A 20,517-nucleotide genomic window follows, 5' to 3' on the forward strand; every position below is an offset into this window, starting at 1 on the left:
TTCATAGTAGCACTATTTACAATAGCCAAGACATGGAAACAACCTAAATGCTTGTTAACTGATAAATGAAAAAGAAATGTATATAAATACATATATACACACAATGGAATATTACCCAGCTGTAAAAAAGAAAGAAGAATGAAATAATGCCATTTGCAGCAACATGTATGGACCTAAAGATTATCACAGTAAGTGAAGTAAGTTAAAGAAAGACAAATACTATACACTATCATTTATACGCTAAATCTACAAAAATTATACAAATGAGCTTATTTAAATAACAGAAACAGACTCATAGACACAGAAAACAAGCTTATGGTTTCCAAAAGGGAAAGGGGGGAGGATAAATTAGGAGTTTGAGATTAACGGATAGAAACTACTATACATAAAATAGGTGAACAATAAGGACCTATTGTATAGCACAGGGAACTATACTTAATATTTTGCAATAACCGATAATGGAAAAGAATCTGAGAAAGAGTATATATACATGAAACTGAATCACTATGCCTTATACCTGAAACTAACAAGACACTGTAAATCAACAGTACTCCAATTAAAACAAAAAAGCCCAGCTCTCACCTTGATATTGTGGAAACTGAGAAAGTATACATTTAAACTTTCAAGTCCATGATTTGAGAAATTTGTTTCTTTGTGACAAGCTGGATTTTGGTTTGCTATCATCTCAAGAGATTCTGGTTCTTTCTATGTAAGTGTTTTACAGGGAGTGAGGATGGGTTTTTGAGTAGAAAGAGGCACACCTTGATCGGAGAATACCACTTCCGGGGAGAGGAGGGCCGGCGCATGTTGTTGTTGAGATTTCGGGGTTCAGGGAATTCGTACTCCTGCTCCGGCATCTTGACTCTTGCATTCTTTGCCTTCTCCAACTTAGCACCTTCTTCTGTGGAGCCCTTTTCTCCCCAACGAACCTAAAATAAATAATATACAATAAACCCCACAAAATGACAAAATAAAATATGATGCCCCTGGAGAACAGGGGTCACAAATAAATGTACGATGTGCTACCCGGTCCTCATTTCTTTTGGGTCATGAGGACCAGAGAAGAGGGGTGGAGTAGAGAGAGGGAAAGGGGGAAGGGCTGGAGGAGCAGCAAAAGCAAGCAAGGGGCATGGATATTTGGGGGAGGAACCATCCAGGACGTGGGAACAACATACGTAAAGACATTGTGGGCCCAGTAAGAACTCTGGATTTTATTCCAGTGATAGAAGAAACCACTGGGGTGGGGGTAGGGGGGACTTGAGCTAATGAGTGAATTGCTCTGACTCACAGTGGACAAGACATCAGGGTACATAGGTAAAAGGCTATACTTGTCATCTCTCCATTGATGCCTCACGATTCACATCCCCATTAGACCTTAAGTGTGAGTTTTCACCATTTTGCTTTGGTTTTCCGTCACTGAGTAGTCAGCATGTAGACATCAATAAGTGAAGCTGTCCTTACCTCCATCCTTTTAATGCCTCCAACGCCTCGGCCACCATAATAAGAAGCATCTACCGTAGGCCACTTTTTCTTAGGCAGACCATCATCATCTTCTTCCTGCAGAGAGATTGTGACACATGAAGGAAGCAAAGCACCATTGTGTCCACTATGGCAAAGTGGATGGGAGCAGACTGCCTGGGTTAAACCCCAGTGTCACCATTTACTGGGCCTTGAGCAAATCACTTAACCTGTCCAAGTTTATTTTCCTTATCTGCAAAGTGGGAATAAGAGCAGTACGACCTGGTTAGATTGTGTTGCGTTCTTGGAACATGTTCTCTTCTGCATCTCTACTCCTTTATAGCGTATCTCATCTAATCCTATCTACATGTTAATGCCTTGTGAATTTACATCTTTGTCCCTGACTTCTCTGACCTCTGTTGGCACTGACTTCTTCTCGGGGACTAATCAACTTCTCAACAATACATGTCTAAAAGAAGTCCTGATTTCCCCACCTCAGATTGGTTCCTGCCGTAGTCTTTCCCCTTGCTTGGGAGTCACGCTTGAATTCTCTCTTCCTCTGCTTCCCCTTCCCTATCTCATCTCAATTTTCCAGCAAGTTCTACTGACCTTAATTCTAAAAGACTCTCAATTCATGGCTTCTCCAACTCAAGCTCCATCACCACCTCCACCACCCTGGTACCAAGGCTCCATAAGCTTTCTCCTGGGTATGGAGACAGTCTCCTAACTGACCTCTCTTACCTATAATCCATTCTCCACAAAGTAGCAGAATAAATTCCAAACCTCAACTCTGATTTGAGAGATCTGGCCTTTACTCACCTCTCCACCCTTCTTCCTTCCACACTCCCCTCTCCCCGATACTCTGAGTGCATTCCCTGGACATCCTTCTCAAGTAGCCCCAGTCTCTTCATCCCATCAATCTATTTTATTTTATTTTATTTTATTTTATTTCTTACAGGGCTTCCCAGGTGGCTCAGTGGTAAAGAACCTGTCTGCCAATGTAGGAGATGCGGGTTTGATCCCTGTGTCGGGAAGATCCCCTGGTGGAGGGCGTGGCACCCCACTCCAGTATCCTTGCCTGGAAAATTCCATGGACAGAGGAGCCTGGTGGGCCACAGTCAATGGGGTCACAAAGAGTTGGACACAACTAAACAACAGAGCACACACATGACTTGCTATTTATTTATTGTCTGTCTCTCCACACTGCAATGGAAGTTTCAAGAAAGCTTATGTTTATTTGTCATAGTTACCATTGCAGTCTCAGCTTTTAGAACAGCACCTAGTAAGTGGTAGATGCCCAAGAATTATCTGCTGAATTTACAAATAAATAACAAGATGATTCAAATAAAGCAGTTAACTAGGTGTCTGCAACTTAGCTTACTGACAGGAAGTTAGCATTTACAATGCTTTTTAAGATGAAGGGAGAAAACAAGAGGAACTTGTAAGCTTATGGGTGGAAAAGGGAGGGATAAGGGAGGGATACTTAGCAAAACTCTTCTTTATCTTGGTGCTAATTCCTGTTGTGGGGAGAAAAAGTCACCATCGACAGTCCTGGATGGGCTAGAGGGTGGTGGCATAATTTCCCTTTGGGGTAAGGAAAGTCTGCAAAACAGATTAATGTGCTCAGAACAAGCTCACCTCCCACAGCCTTGGGTTGGAGGCATTTGGGGAGGCAGAGTGGAATCCCATGTCAGGCCACTTCTGTGTGGGAAGGGGCAGGCATGGGACCGGGTACATGCAAGGGTCCGCAGAAGAGAGGTCAGAGCCAGAGGTGACAAAGCAAAGCAGGAACACAACACGTTAAGACCTTCAAGGTGACCTTCTGTGCTTCTGATGGGCAGGCTTCTGTTTAAAAATTAATGTATCTAAAGGACAGTGATCACATTCAGGCAGCTGACCAGAACGGGCCAGTCTGCGTGTGTGTGTGTGTGTGTGTGTGTGTGTGTGTGTGTGAAATGAACCTGTCCTCCTTGGACGTGGGGCTGTGTGCCCTGAAGGCGCAGTGGGTCCTGTTGACGACCCTTGTATTCTAAATCTTGCACAGAGCCTGGCACACGGTAGGTGCTCAATAATTGTCAGCATCGAATTCGTGATAACACAGCTGAATTTATGTAGCCTTTAACATGTATGTGCTGGTCACCCTTCCGAGTGCTTGACACATATCAACCCAGTCATCTCTCAACCAGCCAGTGATGTAGGTGGTGCTATCACACCCACTACAGAGGAGGAATAGAGAGGTTAAGTGACTTAGTCACCAGCTTCGATGTGGCAGAGCTGGATTTGAGCCCAGGCAGCCACACTCTTGTTTGACTGTTTCTCTGTGTTGACAAAATTCTAGGTTTTGGCCTTTTGTGTTTTGCTTTTCCAATCATTTGATGCTTTCAAGTAAATGCAGTTTTCTACTTCTCACCACTTGTACCTGCTAAGACTTCTGACTACATGTGCCAAAATAATAAATAAAAACAAACAAAAAGGACACCAGCAAGAAAATACTATAGCTCACAGTATCTCACCTTACAATTTCAGAAAGTTTATGATGTCAACCAGGAACCTGATATGTTTAAACTTCACCACTAGATGTGTCTGTGTCATACATGAAACATGGCTTCCAAAACCCTGGGCATGCCCGGTCAAGGACTTAACTGAACATAGCAGCACGGAGAATGTATGAAATTCCAAGAATAAAGCTGCTCTATTCATTAGGGCACTGAAAGGGTCTCATGAGTCTCCTAATTTTTTAAATGACAGGAGCACAGATGACCATATAATTGGGATTTTTCACTGCACAGAAGAGGATAGCCGGACCCAGAGAAATGAAGAGACCAGTGGAGTGGAGTTCTGATCTGGCTTGCCTTGTCGGGTATTCCCCCTATAGTTACACGCATAGCTGCCCTTCCCCCTATCTCTTCCCGCCCCTGGGCTCTATGCCTCCGCGGTTGCCGGGTACCCAAATTGTGCTGGCCTTCTGCGCGTGTGTAGGTCCTGCATCCCATACAGGAAATGCCTAGACGGCAATCCACTCCACGCGCTCTTGATACAACCAAGCCTGCCCTTAACCCCCTGACCTGAGCTTGTGGGCCAAACTCAAACAACAGCAAAAGACAACACAGAGGCCCAAGGATTGACCAACGGGAGAGTCAGAATTTCCCTTCAGTTACTATGGCTCTGTTTACACATTCTAGAGACGGAAGAGTTTTGCAATCTTCAGAAGAGAAGGGAATTTTTGATGTGGTGTTTTTTTTTTTTTCTTTCTTTCATTTGGCCAAAAATTGATGAAATAAAATCATAGATAGTCCTCAGCAATTTCACTGACAGAATTGGCAGCACCTGAGGTGAGTCTCTACCTCTAATTAAATAGCAGGGCTTTGGGGGAAGTCCCTCTCACACTGCCCTTTAAGGATGTAGCAGGGAAGGGAAAAATCACCAGTACAGAGATCCCCTATGATAAATGGAGTACAGACTGAATGAGCAGAACTGCTTTGTGTCAGCAAAGCCATAGGAATCAGGGGTTTGTGGGCAGTCAGCAGAAGATGAGCAGAAGAATGGAACTGAACTCCAGGAAACTGCCAGGTGCCACCAGAGAAGGGGGCCAGGAGAACCTTGCAGGAATGGAATGGCAGGGATGGTATACATGTACACGGATGGCTGAGTCCCTTCACTGTTCCCCTGAAACTATCACAACATTGCACGTTGGCTATACCCCAATACAAAATGTTTTTGGTGTTAAAAAAATTAAAAAAAAAAAGAAAAAAAAAAACAAAAAAGAAGGGGCTGTTTAATACTCTGTTTAATTGGCTGCACTGTATTGTAACCCACTGGTACTTTTGAACCTTCAGTAAAACTTCCTACGCAGATGGCTTTGTGCCAGTTGTGTCTTTGGGGAATAGAGGGATCTGATTTGTTAGATGGTATCCAGCAAAGGAAGAAGAGGAGATAACGCAGAAGAAGCAAGTAGTAGGAGGCAGTGGTGCCTGGAGCAACCGCAGAGATTAGGAAGGGATGCTGGTTTTCCATTAGCGGAAGTTTTGTTTAAATTTTGAAGGATGTGGTGACCCCAGACATCCAGTTGGCTGATGCTTGGGTAACACGAGTGGCAGCACATGACTCAGATAGGGAGGCCTGTTCTGACCTGTTCATCCAGGCAGACCTGGACAAGAAAGAGCTGAAAAATAGAAGTCTGATGCACACATTTGGGAGGCCATGACTGGTTTAGTCCTCTGCTGTCTGCATGCGCTGCACTTTTTCCATCTTTCCAATCGTGCTAGGCTTTTATATAGCTCCATGCTTCAACATTCACAGTTCCATATGCTTGAAACAAACTTCTCCTGCTTCTTTTACCCATCTTTTAAGATATTGCTCAAATGTAACCTATTCCATGAAGAACTCCCTGATTTCCCAGGGAATTCAGTGCTCCCTTCTGTGTTTGCCATGGTTCCTTGTATTGACTTTCACTCACTCAACAAATATTGACCTCCTAGTCAGTTATTAAGCAAACCAGCAAGGAAAGGGGTGAGATTACTGATTCTGGGGATCCCTCATTCCTCATGCAAACCATGATGTGAATAGCGCCCCCTAGAGTTGTGCCATGGTGGCCCTCTGAGACTCAGTCTACGAGTTCTTTAACATTCCTGCTTCTTTGATATCCATTTGGCAGAAGAACCAAATGGCCATTTTGGCCTAAATAGGCTCTCAATTTCCAATTCACTATGGGTAGCACTAGGACCCATCTATAGAAGGGAAAACATAACTGAAACAGAATGGAGCCCAAGGAAATAGTTTTAAACCAGCCTTTGAATTCATTAAAAAGTTCTTTGAACTATTGCACATCTTAAAACCTTATGATAAACCCTACGTGCCCCCAAACAAGGGCCCTATATTTGTCCATTCCTTCCTTCACTCACTTAGATGACTGTAGCTGTGCCTCCACTGCAACATGTTCTATTTTGAGAAAAATAGAATGCAACTGTCAATGAGATTGTTTACATTTATAGAAGAGTAAGTTTTGTGAGGATGATGATATGAAATAAAGGACAGAAGCCATAGAATCTCCCAGGTCTGAGAGGCTCTGGAGGCCCGACCTTAAGTAGCTCTGACTACTGTGTCTTCGGACGTCTCTGGGGATAAGCCAGAGAAGTCAGCTTCAATGTCTGTCTTGGAGATGAATTCCTCAAAAGAACTGGTGAGTCAACAAAATTCATCAACTCCTCTGTGTAAGTACAAAAAAAAAAAATCCCAGTTGACTTAATCGATATGTTTTGGTACCATCCTATTTGTTTACATACACGTAATGATTAACACAATGACTGTCCTGTGTTTTTCAGTAAAGAATTGTGTGTGCACTTTTTAAAGCAATTGTGTGTTTATTTTTTTAAACTACTGAATATAGAAGACTGAATTTGGGTCTGTTCTAGGACTTCTGATTAGAGCAGACATGTGTGTATGTAAGGGTGTATTTGTGCATGTGTGTATCAGATGTGTCATATGTCCACTGAAAAAAAAGATGCCTGGCAGAAACTTGGCTCTTCACCCCTCCACAGTAGGATGCTAGTCTGGCTGTTTGTGTAGACACAGCTGTGAGAGGGACCAGGTCTGCTGCTGTTAGGGAGTTCAAAACAACAAGACATGTTGTTTAATTTTTCTGTAGCCCAGTTTTCCCATCCAAGAAATTCTTGCCACATAGAAATCATTAGCATCAATGAGCAGGATGATAAACCTGGAAATAAATTCATCATTTAAAGCCAGGTGCTTATTATTAATTGGGTGCTCACACAGTGTCAGTTCACTCAACACATGTCCCTCTCCCTCTCAAACAGTCAGAAAATGCATGGAGGGTGATGACCTTTAGAACTAAATTAGCAGGTGAAGTACTCCATTATTGATTCTTCCATAAACTGCCAATTATTTGGAATAACTAGAGACAGTGAGGAGTCCTTAGTCTATTGACAATTAGGGAAGACCCTTAACCCAGGAAATACTCTTCTTAGTTGCTAAAATTTACTTTTCTTGTTTTTGTGGAGATCTTGAAATTTCAGGTAATTTTTCTTTGTCTTGTCTTTATACACAGAGAAATAACTGTCAGTTGCTCGGAATCTATAGCACCAGAAAGAATGAAGTGGCTAGGCCAAAGCAAAAACAATGCTCAGCTGTGGGTGTGTCTGGTGGTGAGAGTAAAGTCTGATGCTGTAAAGAACAATATCGCATAGGAACCTGGAATGTTAGGTACATGAACCAAGGTAAACTGGACATGGCCAAGCAGAAGATGGCAAGAGTGAACATCAACATTTTAGGAATCAGTGAACTAAAATGGATGGGAGTGGGTGAATTTAATTCAGATGACCACAATATCTACTGCTGTGGGCAAGAATCCCTTAGAAGAAATGGAGTAGCCCTCATAATTAACAAAAGAGTACAAAACATAGTACTTGGGTGCAGTCTCAAAAATGACAGAATGATCTTGGTTCTTTTCCAAGGCAAACCATTCAACATCACAGTAATCCAAGTCTACGCCCCAACCACTGATGTCGAAGAAGCTGAAGTTGGCTGGTTCTATGAAGACCTTAAGACCTTCTAGAACTAACATTAAAAAAAGATGTCCTTTTCATCATAGGCGATTGGAATGCAAAAACAGGAAATCAAGAGATATGAAGTAACAGGCAAGTCTGGCCTTGGAGTACAAAATGAAGCAGGGCAAAGGCTAACAGAGTTCTGTCATGAGAATACACTGGTCATAGCAAACACCCTTTTCCAACAACACAAGTGTTGACTCTACACATGGACATCATCAAATGGTCTATACCAAAATCAGATTGATTATATTCTTCATAGCTGAAGAAGCAGCAGCTCTATACAGCTAAGACCTGGAGTTGACTGTGGCTCAGGTCATGAGCTCCTTATTGAAAAATTCAGGCTTAAATTGAAGAAAGTAAGGAAAACCACTAGGCTATTCAGGTATGACCTAAATGAAATCCTTTATGATTATACAGTAGAAGTGATTAATAGATTAAAGGGACTAGATCTGGTAGAGTGTCTGAAGAACTATGGACAGAGGTTTGTTGAATAAGCTATGACAAACCTAGACAGCATATTAAGAAGCAAAGACATCACTTTGCCAATAAAGGTCCATATAGTCAAAGCTATGGTCTTTCCAGGAGTCATGTACAGATGTGAGAGTTGGACCATAAAGAAGGCTGAGTGCCAAAGAATTGATGCTTTTGAGTCGTGGTGCTGGAGAAGACTCTTGAGAGTCCTCTGGACAGCAAGGAGATCAAACCAGTCAATTCTAAAAGAAATAAACCTTGAATATTCATTGGGAGGACAGATGCTGAAGCCAAAGCTCCAATACTTTAGCCACCTGATATGAAGAGCTGACTCATTGGAAAAGACCCTGATGCTGGGAAAGATTGAAGGAAAAGGAGAAGGGGGCGACAGAGGATGATATGTTGAGATAGCATCACCGACTCAATGGACGTGAGTTTGAGCCAACTCCAGGAGATAGTGAAGGATAGGGAAGCCTAGCGTGTTGCAGTCCATGGGGTCACAGAGAGTCGGCCATGACTTAGTGACTGAACAACAACAAGAATAAAGAGGATAACTGAGAGTTCATTATAAAGTTGTGTTCATTTTCTCAGTATATTTATCACCTTTAGGATATGATGCTTATAGAGCTGATGGAAGTTTGGATAATTGATACTTGTTCATATATATGGCAGACAGCGTTTAACCTCATTTGGCTATTAATGTCAGATATTGTAAATCCTTTGGGGATAAATCAAAGATCAATTAGATATAGATCCTGACCTTCAAGTATAGCTAATAATCTTAAACTTTGATGCAGAAGGAAAATGTCAATAAAATACCCTGGGAATACAGAGAAAGGAGAAATTAGTTGTGGTGAAAGGAAATTACAGCACAGGAGCTGTCCTTGAAGGGCTGGTGGGATTTGAACACAGGGAGCTAGAGTGGAGAAGGTTGTCTAGGTTCGGACTGTGATTCAGGGCTTTGTGTAAAATACTTTCATGGGCTGGGTTACATCACTGTTTCTGTGGGATTTCTTTTTTATGATTATTTTCTTTTTTTCTGCCAAAACACATTAGGAAGGAGATGAGGGCTGCTGAGCTCACAGGGCCAAGGAGCAATCAGGGCCAGCATGCATGTCCGGAGAATCAGCGCCCCCTTTAGCCTGCCCTGGCCAGCATGGACGCTCCTATAGGTCTAACACAGCCTGCTAGGTCTCAAGGGTCCCCAGGTTGTCACTGTGTTTCAGGTCTGCCTTCTAGAGGTGAAAGTATGACTCCCATAACAATATTGGATGAAACTGGAAAAATTCAACTACTTGTCTTCTCTTGCTTTTAGCTATTCTTTCTTGGTGATTTACTGACTTGGGCTTTATTTTTTTCCTCCAGAATTGTAGGACTTCACTGTACAAATACTTATTGCATTTATTTTGTGCATGGAGTCCTACGCTAGATGCTGGGGCCTGGGGGTCAACCATACCCCACAGTCTTGGACCTAAGACCCTTTGTGGATTTTGGCCATGGTGGCTGCCACGTCACCTTCCAAAGGCAAATGCAGAGCCAGCAGCAGAAGAAAGGGTAATAACTCCGCTAATTGAACATGATGAGTAAAGGGAACATTCTTCACCTCAGGGCAAACAGAGCAACCTCATCGAGAGTTTCTTGCCCTATTTTTCTCAGGGAGTATAAGACACAGCTGCACACAATAGAACCACAGCCAAATTGGAACTGGGGGAGCTAGCCACGGTGCTTTCTCTTGAAGGATTAAGAAGAGGCTTTTGTGGATGTCAGGAGAGTTTTTTTTCCCCTCCCTTAGCTGTGCACAGCAATGTAATTTCCTCCACTGATTTCTGGGCAGAAAGTTAGCATTCCAACAAGATGCGCTTTAATTGACTGCAGTTATTAAATCCCTTAGCTTACAAGCTTATAGTTCAGGATATAAGAGCCACATGGAATTTTAATCATTATCTCTTTTTCTGTATGAAGGAAACTTGACAAAGGCATTGGGAAGAGGGATGGTGAGGGGGTGGTGCTCACTTTGCATGCAACCTACCTTAGGGATTAAGGAAAATGAACTGGAAACCTCACTGATATCTCTTTGGAAGCCACTAAGTTTGCAGACCTGTACTCTGGCTTCTAAATTTATGAATGCCACATTGAGGGAAGCCAGCTATCCCAGGAGTAATCAGAGGACCAGGAAAGGCTCTGGGCAGGCACTGCTCCCCAGGGATGCTCCCTGTCACCATTAGCCTTTAACGCCTCTAGGCCACACATGACCAGATCTGCTTATTGGACAATTTATGACGTAATCTAAGACATTTTTCTCCTTTCCGATGATGAGGATCTAATATCCTATACAAGGCCAGAATACTAGCATACTGGACGGGGTGCCAGTATATTTTCTTTATTGCCTGGCAAGTCTTTAGGTAACATTGTTTTAAATTAAAGGAAAATGTAATACTTAAGCATCAGTTTGTTCCTAGAATCACTGATTGTTTGGAGAATGTGGCAAATTCACTCAGATCCACACACAAAAAGCATTGTCTCTTCAGGGAGAAGAGATCCAGCATGTGTCTGTTTTGGAGGAAAAAGCAGTACCTTGGGGCTCCAAATAATTGTACTGAGAAAACCATTTATGTTCGCATTTCAATTTTTTCTTGCAGGGAGAAAACCTTCCAAAAACCATTGTGCCTCCGGCTGTCAGTTCAGATCAGTTCCTGTTTATCCTTGGTTAAGAAAGAGCCAAAGACCTCCCTCTTTGCTGCTTTATATGCAGTGGGAATCTGGGCCTGATGTAGTTCTGCTCTGTGGGGGCCTGAGCCTGGGGCCAGAGCAGTCAGCTCTCTGTCCCACCCCGCCACCCAGCCCTCCTGGTCACTCACCTCACTTTCCTCAGCAGGGGGTGGAGGGACCTCCTTGATAATCTGAAAAGAAAAAAAAAAATGAACAAATGAGTAGAAATCTCCAGCCACCTGCTTTCCAAGAGGCCTGCTTTCAAAAGGTTCCTGGGTGGTGTGGCCATAATTACCACCGTAATGGGTTCAAGCAAGGCAGATGTCTTTCTGGGCAGAATAACTCAGTAATTACAGCATGACCCAAGCTGAGGGCTCCACACTCAACTGTGCCTCTTTTAGTTTTGTATAGAGAAAAAAATATTCCATAGGTAACAGTTTCATCTCTTACCCCAGGTAACTGTCCTGCAAATGTATTCACTCATTTATTCATCTAGTCATTCCCTCATCAACTCATTCACCAATCCACCCAGACCGCTGCAAGTCTAACACAAATGGTACACAACAGAAGTTAAGATAGTGCTGCAGAGGTCAGTCAGGTATGGACCACACTCAGACTGTTGGCAATCCCATTGACTGTTGCTGGCCCCAGGTGGTACTCTTGGAGGGAGGGTGTGACAGTCAGGCAGACTGATTCCCAACAGAAGGCAGCAAAGAAGGGGTAACCAGGGATTCCTTTCAGGGCCTTGAAACTGAAGAGGTACAAAGATTTACAGATCAATATTCTAAGACTGGACTCCGCAAATACTGCATCATCTGGGTTAAAGAGAGATGTGTGGTCACTTTGGGAAGGCAAGCAATTGGGAGCTGCTTCTAACCAATGAGAGGACAGGTAACACATGGGAGAAGGACAAGCAAGGAGGACAGAGGGGTGGCGGTAAGCCACCTGTCCTCATTTTTATCTCCAACTTGTACACCCCATTCATAAAAGGAAAGCTCTTGCCACCTTTTAGTTAATTCTATTTAAAATTTTTTACAAGGCAGTTTGGCTATTATTCACTCTGACTCTACCATGTGAAAAAGCTGGCTTAAAACTCAACATTCAAAAAACTAAGATCACGGCATCCAGTTCTATCACTTCACGGCAAATAGATGGGAAAAGGTGGAAACAATGGCAGATTTTATTTTCTTGGGCTCCAATATCACTGCAGCAGTGACTGCAGCCATGAAATTAAAAGATGCTTGCTCCTTGGAAGAAAAGCTATGACAAACCTAGACAGTGTGTTAAAAAGCAGAGACACTACTTGCTCACAAAGTCCATATAGTCAAAGTTATGGTTTTTCCAGTATTCATGTACGGATGTGAGAGGTGGACCATAAAGAAGACTGAACACTGAAGAATTGATGCTTTCAAACTGTGCTTTTCAAACTGATGCTTTTCAAACTGTGGCACTGGAGAAGACTCTTGAGAGTCCCTTGAACAGCAAGGAGATCAAACCAGTCAACCCTAAAGGAAATAAACCCTGATTATTCATTGGGAAGACTGAAGCTGAAGCTCTAATACTTTGGCCACCTGATGGGAAGAGGCAACTCATTGGAAAAGACCCTGATGATGGGAAAGACTGAAGTTAAAAGAGGAAGCAGGTGGCAGAGGATGAGATGTTTAGATAGCATCACAGACTCAATGGACATGAATTTGAGCAAACTCCAGGAGATAGTGAAGGACAGGGAAGTCTGGCATCTTGTAGTCCATAGGGTTGCAAAGAGTGGGACACAGCTTAGTGACTGAACAACCACCACGTCCCTCGAAGGCTCCCTCCTCTCATACTCCAAACGTTATTATCAGAATGTTGGGACCCCAACATGCAGTCCTTTTCCTCTGAGAATTCTGGTAGATACAAAAGTCATTATGTATCTTTTGATGTGTTAGCATCAGCACTGGCCTGAATCACTTTGTGGATGGGTGCTCAGGTGCTCTCCATGGGACCAGTTTCTTAATCTGGTTGGAGAGCTCTACTGGCTGCAGAGCAGGCTGCCTACTAGGCAGCTCTTCCTCCCCGCCCCTCCTACTAAGCACATCCCACCTTTCATTTGATGATTATTCTGGGACCTCATTTGGGCTCTGATCCCCACTGCTGCCACCCATGCTACTACTATCTGTAATGTCATCTTTGCTTGCTGAGATAGGCCACTCACTTGAGGCTCTACTAACACCAGCCAGGGGACTGAGCCTTCACTCCCCTAAAAGGATGATATTCAATTAATCAAGAGGCAGAGGTGATTATTTCAAACTATTGTTGCATTTGCCTCCATTTCCTGGCCATTGTGAGAAACTTGCTGAAGGTGTTCGTAAAGTACGAAGCCATGATTTTTCTCACCCACTTAACACTGGCTCCAAATTCCTTAAAAAAAAAATTTCTGAGGAGGGTCATTACCTCCCAATGCTGACTTCCCATTGTCCCAGAGGCAGTGGTGATTTTCAAATAGGAAATGGAAGGAGGAGTGAGGAGCTGGGGACAGCAATCTGGCATGCGTCTCTTCTCTCAGGGCAGTCTTAGGGAAGAGAGTGGGAGGAGAGCAGGAGACTTGGGAACACAGACAGATGTTGACAAGAGTGCTGTGAGCTATGTGCTTGCTGAGTGCCCTAGGTGAACAGAGGTTCGGTGCAGAGCAGCTGGGCTTTTGTCTTCAAAATGCAATCGGCCTTGTCCCTTGCTGCATGGAATAGTTGTCACTTGTGAACCCCAGACCTGCCTCTTTCTGACTGTGAAGATCAGACAAGTCCCTGAACCTCCTTGACCTCCGCTGTCCACTTCTGTGAAATGGGAGCAATAACACTAACCTTGCAGGAACTGAGTCACAGTGAGCAATAATGTTTGCTCTGAAACCAGGTGGGTGCTCAATAGATGGTGCATACTATTATTAGTCCCCTTTCCCTTTCTTATAGTCGCTGTCTCTTGCTTTTATCACATCTTTAATGAAGGTTTCACTTAACACTGCCCGCCATCCCCTCTCCGCCCCCCGTCCCAGATATACTGAATGACTATGTATGGTGATTTCCAGATGGTGCAGCCTACAAGCCAGAGCTTCATAAAATGAGTGAGATAGGCTGGTGTTCAGACAGTGGCCAGGGCACCTGACAGTGGCCAGGGTCTTCACAGGGGTCAGCAGCAGTGTGTTTTACCACATATGTTTAAACACATGACATCAGCCAGGAAGTGCAGATATCAGCCAAGTGGCCCACCACTCAGACCAACCCATCTGTGAGCTGATGTTCACAGTGTCTTATTGGATATTTATTGAATTTTACAGCCAACAATGTCCCAAGGGGAACCCAAAAGACAAAGCAAAATGCAAGATTTATTAAGTGTTAATCAAAAGCAGACTAATCTATAATCTAGATTCCACTCTGACATACTTGTAAACTGGCCACCTGAGCCTCTGAAAAAATGCCATCATGTTCAGGTAGACAGGATTTAAGCACTTCCATCTGGCCTCCTGGGTTGGGTGTCTGGCTGTATTCAGTGGGAATGAAGACTTCCTATTGCCTCCAGCACCGCCTTCTGTCCCCTAAACACTACCCGCCCCCCACCCCCAATCCTGAAGTGATGGCAAGAGAGCATCTCAAAGTGTGATCCAGGCAGGCTGAGTTGAAGTCATATGATTACTCCAAGCCTTGAAGCTGGATGGGCTGCCTGTGAGTGAGCCAAACCTTCATACCAAGACCAGCGCCTGGGCCACCCAATGGAGTGCTCTGAGCTCACAGCCACATCATCCCTCCCCACCTCATCCGACCGAGGGCCCGAGCCCAGTGGCCTGGAGGAGCAATTGGGCAACAGCCTGCATTGCCTTCAAGCCTACAGCCCACTGCCGCCTTGCTGCACACAGACTGGCCCAGGCTCACAGGATAAAATGCAGACTGCCCTAGCCCCAACAAGATCTGCAAGACATGGCCCCCCACTTTCCTACCTCACTCCTCTCCACCTCCCTCCCCTTCACTTCTGCCCTTCAGCCTCCTGTCACCTTCCTGTTCCTTCCATGCACCTGGCTGCTTCTCACTGGGAGCGCCTTCTGCCTAAACGCTCGCTGTGTTCCCTGCTTTGTCTGCACGTCTGCAGGTCTCCGTTATAGGGTTTTCTGTCATACTTTTAAATGTAATTGAAAGTTAATTGCATAATTTTTGGGCTTCTAACTAGTATGACTGGAGGATCTTTATTTCTTACAAGAATGCACACAAGAAGCTGCTGAGCACTACCAAACTTGGGCTTGATTTGGGCCACATCCCTTCTTAGAAGGTATCTGGAGCTTCCTCTTGGTTTTGGGTGGGCTTGTCAGCTCCTTCCTCATTAGGAGGGACAAAGAGAAGATGGATAAGGGTGAAGAGATCCTTAATGAAATGTTTAAGAGGAAAATCGCTCAACAGACATATTTGTAAGCATATTTGGAGCTGAAGGAGGTTCAGGGACTTGTCTGATCTTCATGGCAGGACTGGGGAGAACGCTGGTCTGTGATGGTCTGGAACAGAACTGTCTCTTAAGTATGCATGTATATATTTTAGATTTTTTTGGTTATGGTAAAATTCATATAACATTAACCATTTAAAAATGTGAGCCAAACATATTGGGTGTAACAAGTGCTATCAGGTGAATGTGAAGACGCTGTCCAGTTGTCAGTAGTGACCTGGTAGAAATACACAAGACTCTCTCTCACACACACACCTCATCTGCTTTCTCACTTCTGTTTTCCCCTGTGCAGTGCAATTACATATCACACTTGTGAGCATGTGTACTTTTCTTCACTAAAGCATTTACTATAGCAGCCTTAACACAAATGTGTGTCCTGGTTAAAGAAGTCAGGGATTCAGGGAAGGAGGAAAATCTTAAGCTTCCGTAGAATTCGTGAAGACGTGAGAGACAGAAGATACCCTGAGAGCAAAGGAAACAGAGGGACACCCAAGAGCTTCATCAGAGACCACACTGAAGAACACAAAGAAAGGACAATGGAACTCATGGGGCCCATCATTTGCTTTACAGGGGATTAGAAGCATGTGCCATGGATGAAGAAAAGGCTATAATGCTGAGAGCAGCAGAAAAACAAATTTGTGGCGTTTGTTCTTATTTGGAATCACACAAATAGCTTTTATTTTGTTGTTAAGAAAAGAGGACCCTGGCAAGACATCAAAAGCTGGGCTTCTATTTTAAGCCAGTGCAGAAGGAATAACAAGACAATGAGTCACAGCCATCCACCTCTGTTGTTGTGATACTTCGTCCTAAGAATGTCCTTCCTTCCGTCCTGTTAACTCAGAGGCATGAGGCTACATCATACTGAAACCCATCATGAAACTTCACGTGTTTATATTTAAAAAATTGAGGCATAGAGCTATTTATATTGTAGCATTATTTTAGTTGGGCTTCCCTGTTGGCTCAGACAGTAAAGAATTTGCCTGCAATGCAGGAGACCCAGGTTCAATCCCTGGGTTGAGAAGATCCCCTGGAGAAGGGAATGGCAACCCACTCCAGTATTCTTGCCTTGAGAATCTCATGGACAGAGGAGCCTGGTGGGCTACAGTCCATAGGGTTGTAAAGAGCTGGACGTGACTGAGTGCATGACTAACATACACACATTACTTTAATTAAGAATTTAAAGCATTTAACATGCTAGAAAATTTTAGTGTATTATTAACGCTAAAAAATGTGTTACTTTAGAAGGTTTTGAGTGTTCTGTTCTGAACCTGTTTCCCTCACTAGGCTGTTACTTTCATGGGGCTAAAATTCCATAAGAAATTGACATTTTAATTAATTTATTTTGCTTTTATTTTTAAATTTATTTTTTAATTGGAGGAAAATCACTTTACAATATTGTGATGGTTTCTGCCATATAATGTCGCAAATCAGCCATTATGTATATATATATATATATATATATATATATATATATATATATATATATATATATATCACCTCCTTCCCTCCCCCCAACCCTCTAGGTCATCACAGAGTGCCAGGGTGGTCTCTCTGTGTTACATGGCAACTTCTCACCTGTTATCTATTTTACACATGATAGTGTATGTGTGTCCATGCTACTTTCTCCATTTCCTCCACTCTCTCATCCCCACTGTGTCCATAAGTCTGTTCGCTATATCTGTATACCCATTCCTTCTCTGCAAATAGATTCACTGATACCATTTTCTTAGATCCCATATATATGTGTTAATATATGATATTTGTTTTTCTCTTCCTGACTTACTTCGTTCTGTATAACAGGCTCTAGAACTCACTAGAACTGATTCAAATCCATTCTTTTTCTTGGTTGAGTAATAATCCATGGTATATATGTACCACAGCTTCCTTATCCATTCATCTGTCAATGAACATCTAGGTTGCTTCCATGTCCTAGCTATTGTAAATAGTGCTGCAGTGAGCACTGGGGTACATGTGTCTTTTTCAATTATGGTTTTCTCAGGGTCTGTGCTCTGTAGTGGGATTGCTGGGTCGTATGGTAGTTTTTTATTCCTAGTTTTCTAAGGAATCTCCATATTATTCTCCATAGTGGTTGTATCAGTTTATATTCCCACCAACAGTGCAAGAGAGTTCCCTTTTCTCTATATCCTCACTAGCATTTATTGTTTGTAGATTTTTTGGTGATGACCATTCTGACTGGTGTGAGGTGATACCACATTGTAGTTTTGTTTAGCATTTTTCTAATAACTAGTGATGTTGAGCATCTTTTCATGTGTTTATTGGCCATCTTTGGTCTTCTTTGGAGAAATGTTTGTTTAGGTCTTCTGCCCATTGGTTGATTGAGCTGTTTTTCTGATATTGAGCTGTATGAGCTGCTTATTTATTTTGGAGATTAATCCTTTGTCAGTTGTTTGATTTGTAACTGTTTTCTCCCATTCTGAGGGTTGTCTTTTAACCTTGTTTATTTCTTCATTTGCTGTGCAAAAGCTTTTAAGTTTAAGTAGGTCTCATTTATTTATTTATTTTTGTTTTTATTTCCATTACTCTAGGAGCAGGGTCAAAGAGGATCTTGCTGTGATTTATGTCAAAGAGTGTACTGCCTATGTTTTCCTCTAAGAGGTTTATAGTTTCTGGCATTACATTTAAGTCTTTAATTCATTTTGAATTTATTTTTGTGTATGGTGTTAGGAAGTATTCTTGTTTCATTCTTTTATATGTGGCTGTCCAGTTTTCCCAGCACCACTGACTGAAGAGGCAGTCTTTTCTCCATTATATATTTTTGCCTCCTTTGTCAGAGATAAGGTGCCCAAAGGTGCAGGGGTTTATCTCTGAGCTTTCCGTTTTTTCCATTGGTTTATATTTTTGTTTTTATGCCAGCACCATACTCTCTTGATGACTGTAGCTTTGTAATATAGTCTGAAATCAGGAAGGTTGATTTCTCCAGCTCCATTTTTCTTTCTCAAGATTGTTTTGGCTGTTCAGGGTCTTTTGTTTTTCCAAATAAATTGTGAATTTTTTTGTTTTAGTTCTATGAAAAATGCCATTGGTACTTTGATAGGTACTTTGATAGGGATTGAATCTGTAGATTGCTTTGGGAAGTATAGTCATTTTCACAATATTGATTCTTCCATCCAAGAACATGATATATCTCTCCATCTGTTTGTATTGCTTTTGATTTCTTTCATCAGTGTCTTACAGTTTTCTGCATATGGGTCTTTTGTCTCTTTAGGTAGATTTATCCCTAGGTATTTTACTCTTTTTGTTGAAATGATGAATGGGATTGTTTCCTTAATTTCTCTTTCTGAGTTTTCATTGTTAGTGTATAGGAAGGCAAGGGATTTCGGTGCATAAATTTTATATCCTGTGACTTTACTATATTCATTGATTAGCCCTAGAAATTTTCTGGTGGCATGTTTAGGGTTTTCTATGTATAGTGTCATGTCATCTGCAAACAGTGAGTTTTGCTTCTTCTTTTCCAATCTGGATTCCTTTTATTTCTTTTCCTTCTTTGATTGCTGTGACTAGGACTTTCAAAACTATGTTGAATAATAGTAGTGAGAATGGGCACCCTTACCTTGTTCCTGATCTTAGAGGAAATGCTTCAGTTTTTTACCACTGAAAATAATGTTTGCTGTAGGTTTATTATGTTGAGATATATTCCCTCTATGAAGTTTTTTTTTAATCATAAATGGCTGTTGAATTTTTGAAGTGACATTTTTAGAAATATCCTTCAAGTTATGGGAGAAATAATGGTATTTAGAGAACTTTTGATGTATCTGCTACTTAATCATTGTTACTTTTGTAAAGAGCACAGGAAAGACAAATGACAGGGCCTGACTTTCTCAACTGGTTTTTGGTCTTTCGTGCTTTCTATGCATAGTAAAACACCAAGGAATCTGAGTAATAATATTCCTTGAGTTTTGGGTAATTTTCAATTGTGAACTCATGCATAGTTTGCATTTACCTATGGGAGTCTTATGAAGACTAAGCTAAGGGATCAGCCTGCCAGAGAGGATTCAAGTTTCATTTTGCAGATTCCTAAGTACTTCTAAACTGTGAATCCCTTTCTCTTAGTTTGTAATTTATAGACCCCAAAGTAATATATATTTGAACTCTAAAACTGAGAGGTTGTTGTTTTGAATTTTTAGGGACACACACACACATCAAACTCATAGCCCATCCCCTTACTCAAGGTCTCAGCTATAGGCAGAAGATTCAGTCCTATTCTCAAACTTTTATGGACTTATGTAAAGCTACGAAACCAAATGTCTAGGGTATTGAGATTAGAAAATCACCACTGCTTTAGGGTCAGCTAAGTACCTAATTTCCAGAACCTTCTTTATTTTGTCCCTGGAAATGTCTGTTTTCTTGTGATCCTGGTTATGCACTTAAAACAAACTTTTATTATACATTTTTTTCCAGGAATTTTTTGTTTTTATTTTGCTATGAGGTCTAGTGTATCACCAGCTGGGAGTAATTGATTTTTTGCAAATGATTACCTCCTGCATGCTCAGGAGGCATGTTAAGTTTCTTCAATCATGTCTGACTCTGTTCAATCCTATGGACTGTAGCCTGCCAGGCTCCTCTGTCCATGGGATTCTCCAGGCTAGAATATTGGAGTCGGTTGCCATTTCCTTCTCCAGGGGATTTTCCCAACCCAGGGATCGAATCTGTTTCTCTTACGTCTCCTGAATTGGCAGGCAGGTTCTTTATCACTAGTGCCACCTCAGAGGGGTTAAAGCAAATAAATGTATTTAGATGCTTAAAGTCAATTGGAGCTTTTGATTTAAAACATCACATATTATGGGACTTCTGGACTGATACCTTAATTCCAACTCTTTTGCTACCTCCCTGC

At 42.2% G+C, this 20,517-nt stretch overlaps 1 protein-coding gene across 1 annotated transcript in view; it reads right to left on the reverse strand.

The window, feature by feature from the left end:
• The window catches only part of ANTXR1 (ANTXR cell adhesion molecule 1), a 251,881-nt gene that overhangs the window by 71,442 nt on the left and 159,922 nt on the right, over nucleotides 1-20,517 (reverse strand). The window contains exons 14-16 of the mRNA XM_061155147.1: nucleotides 11,354-11,395; nucleotides 1,462-1,557; nucleotides 762-929 (exon numbers count right to left, since the gene is read on the reverse strand). Coding sequence (XP_061011130.1) covers nucleotides 762-929; nucleotides 1,462-1,557; nucleotides 11,354-11,395 — 306 coding nt within the window. The remainder of the gene's footprint in view (nucleotides 1-761; nucleotides 930-1,461; nucleotides 1,558-11,353; nucleotides 11,396-20,517) is intronic.

The sequence above is a fragment of the Dama dama genome, chromosome 11 (genome assembly GCF_033118175.1).
Source record: "Dama dama isolate Ldn47 chromosome 11, ASM3311817v1, whole genome shotgun sequence".
Lineage (NCBI taxonomy): Eukaryota > Metazoa > Chordata > Mammalia > Artiodactyla > Cervidae > Dama > Dama dama.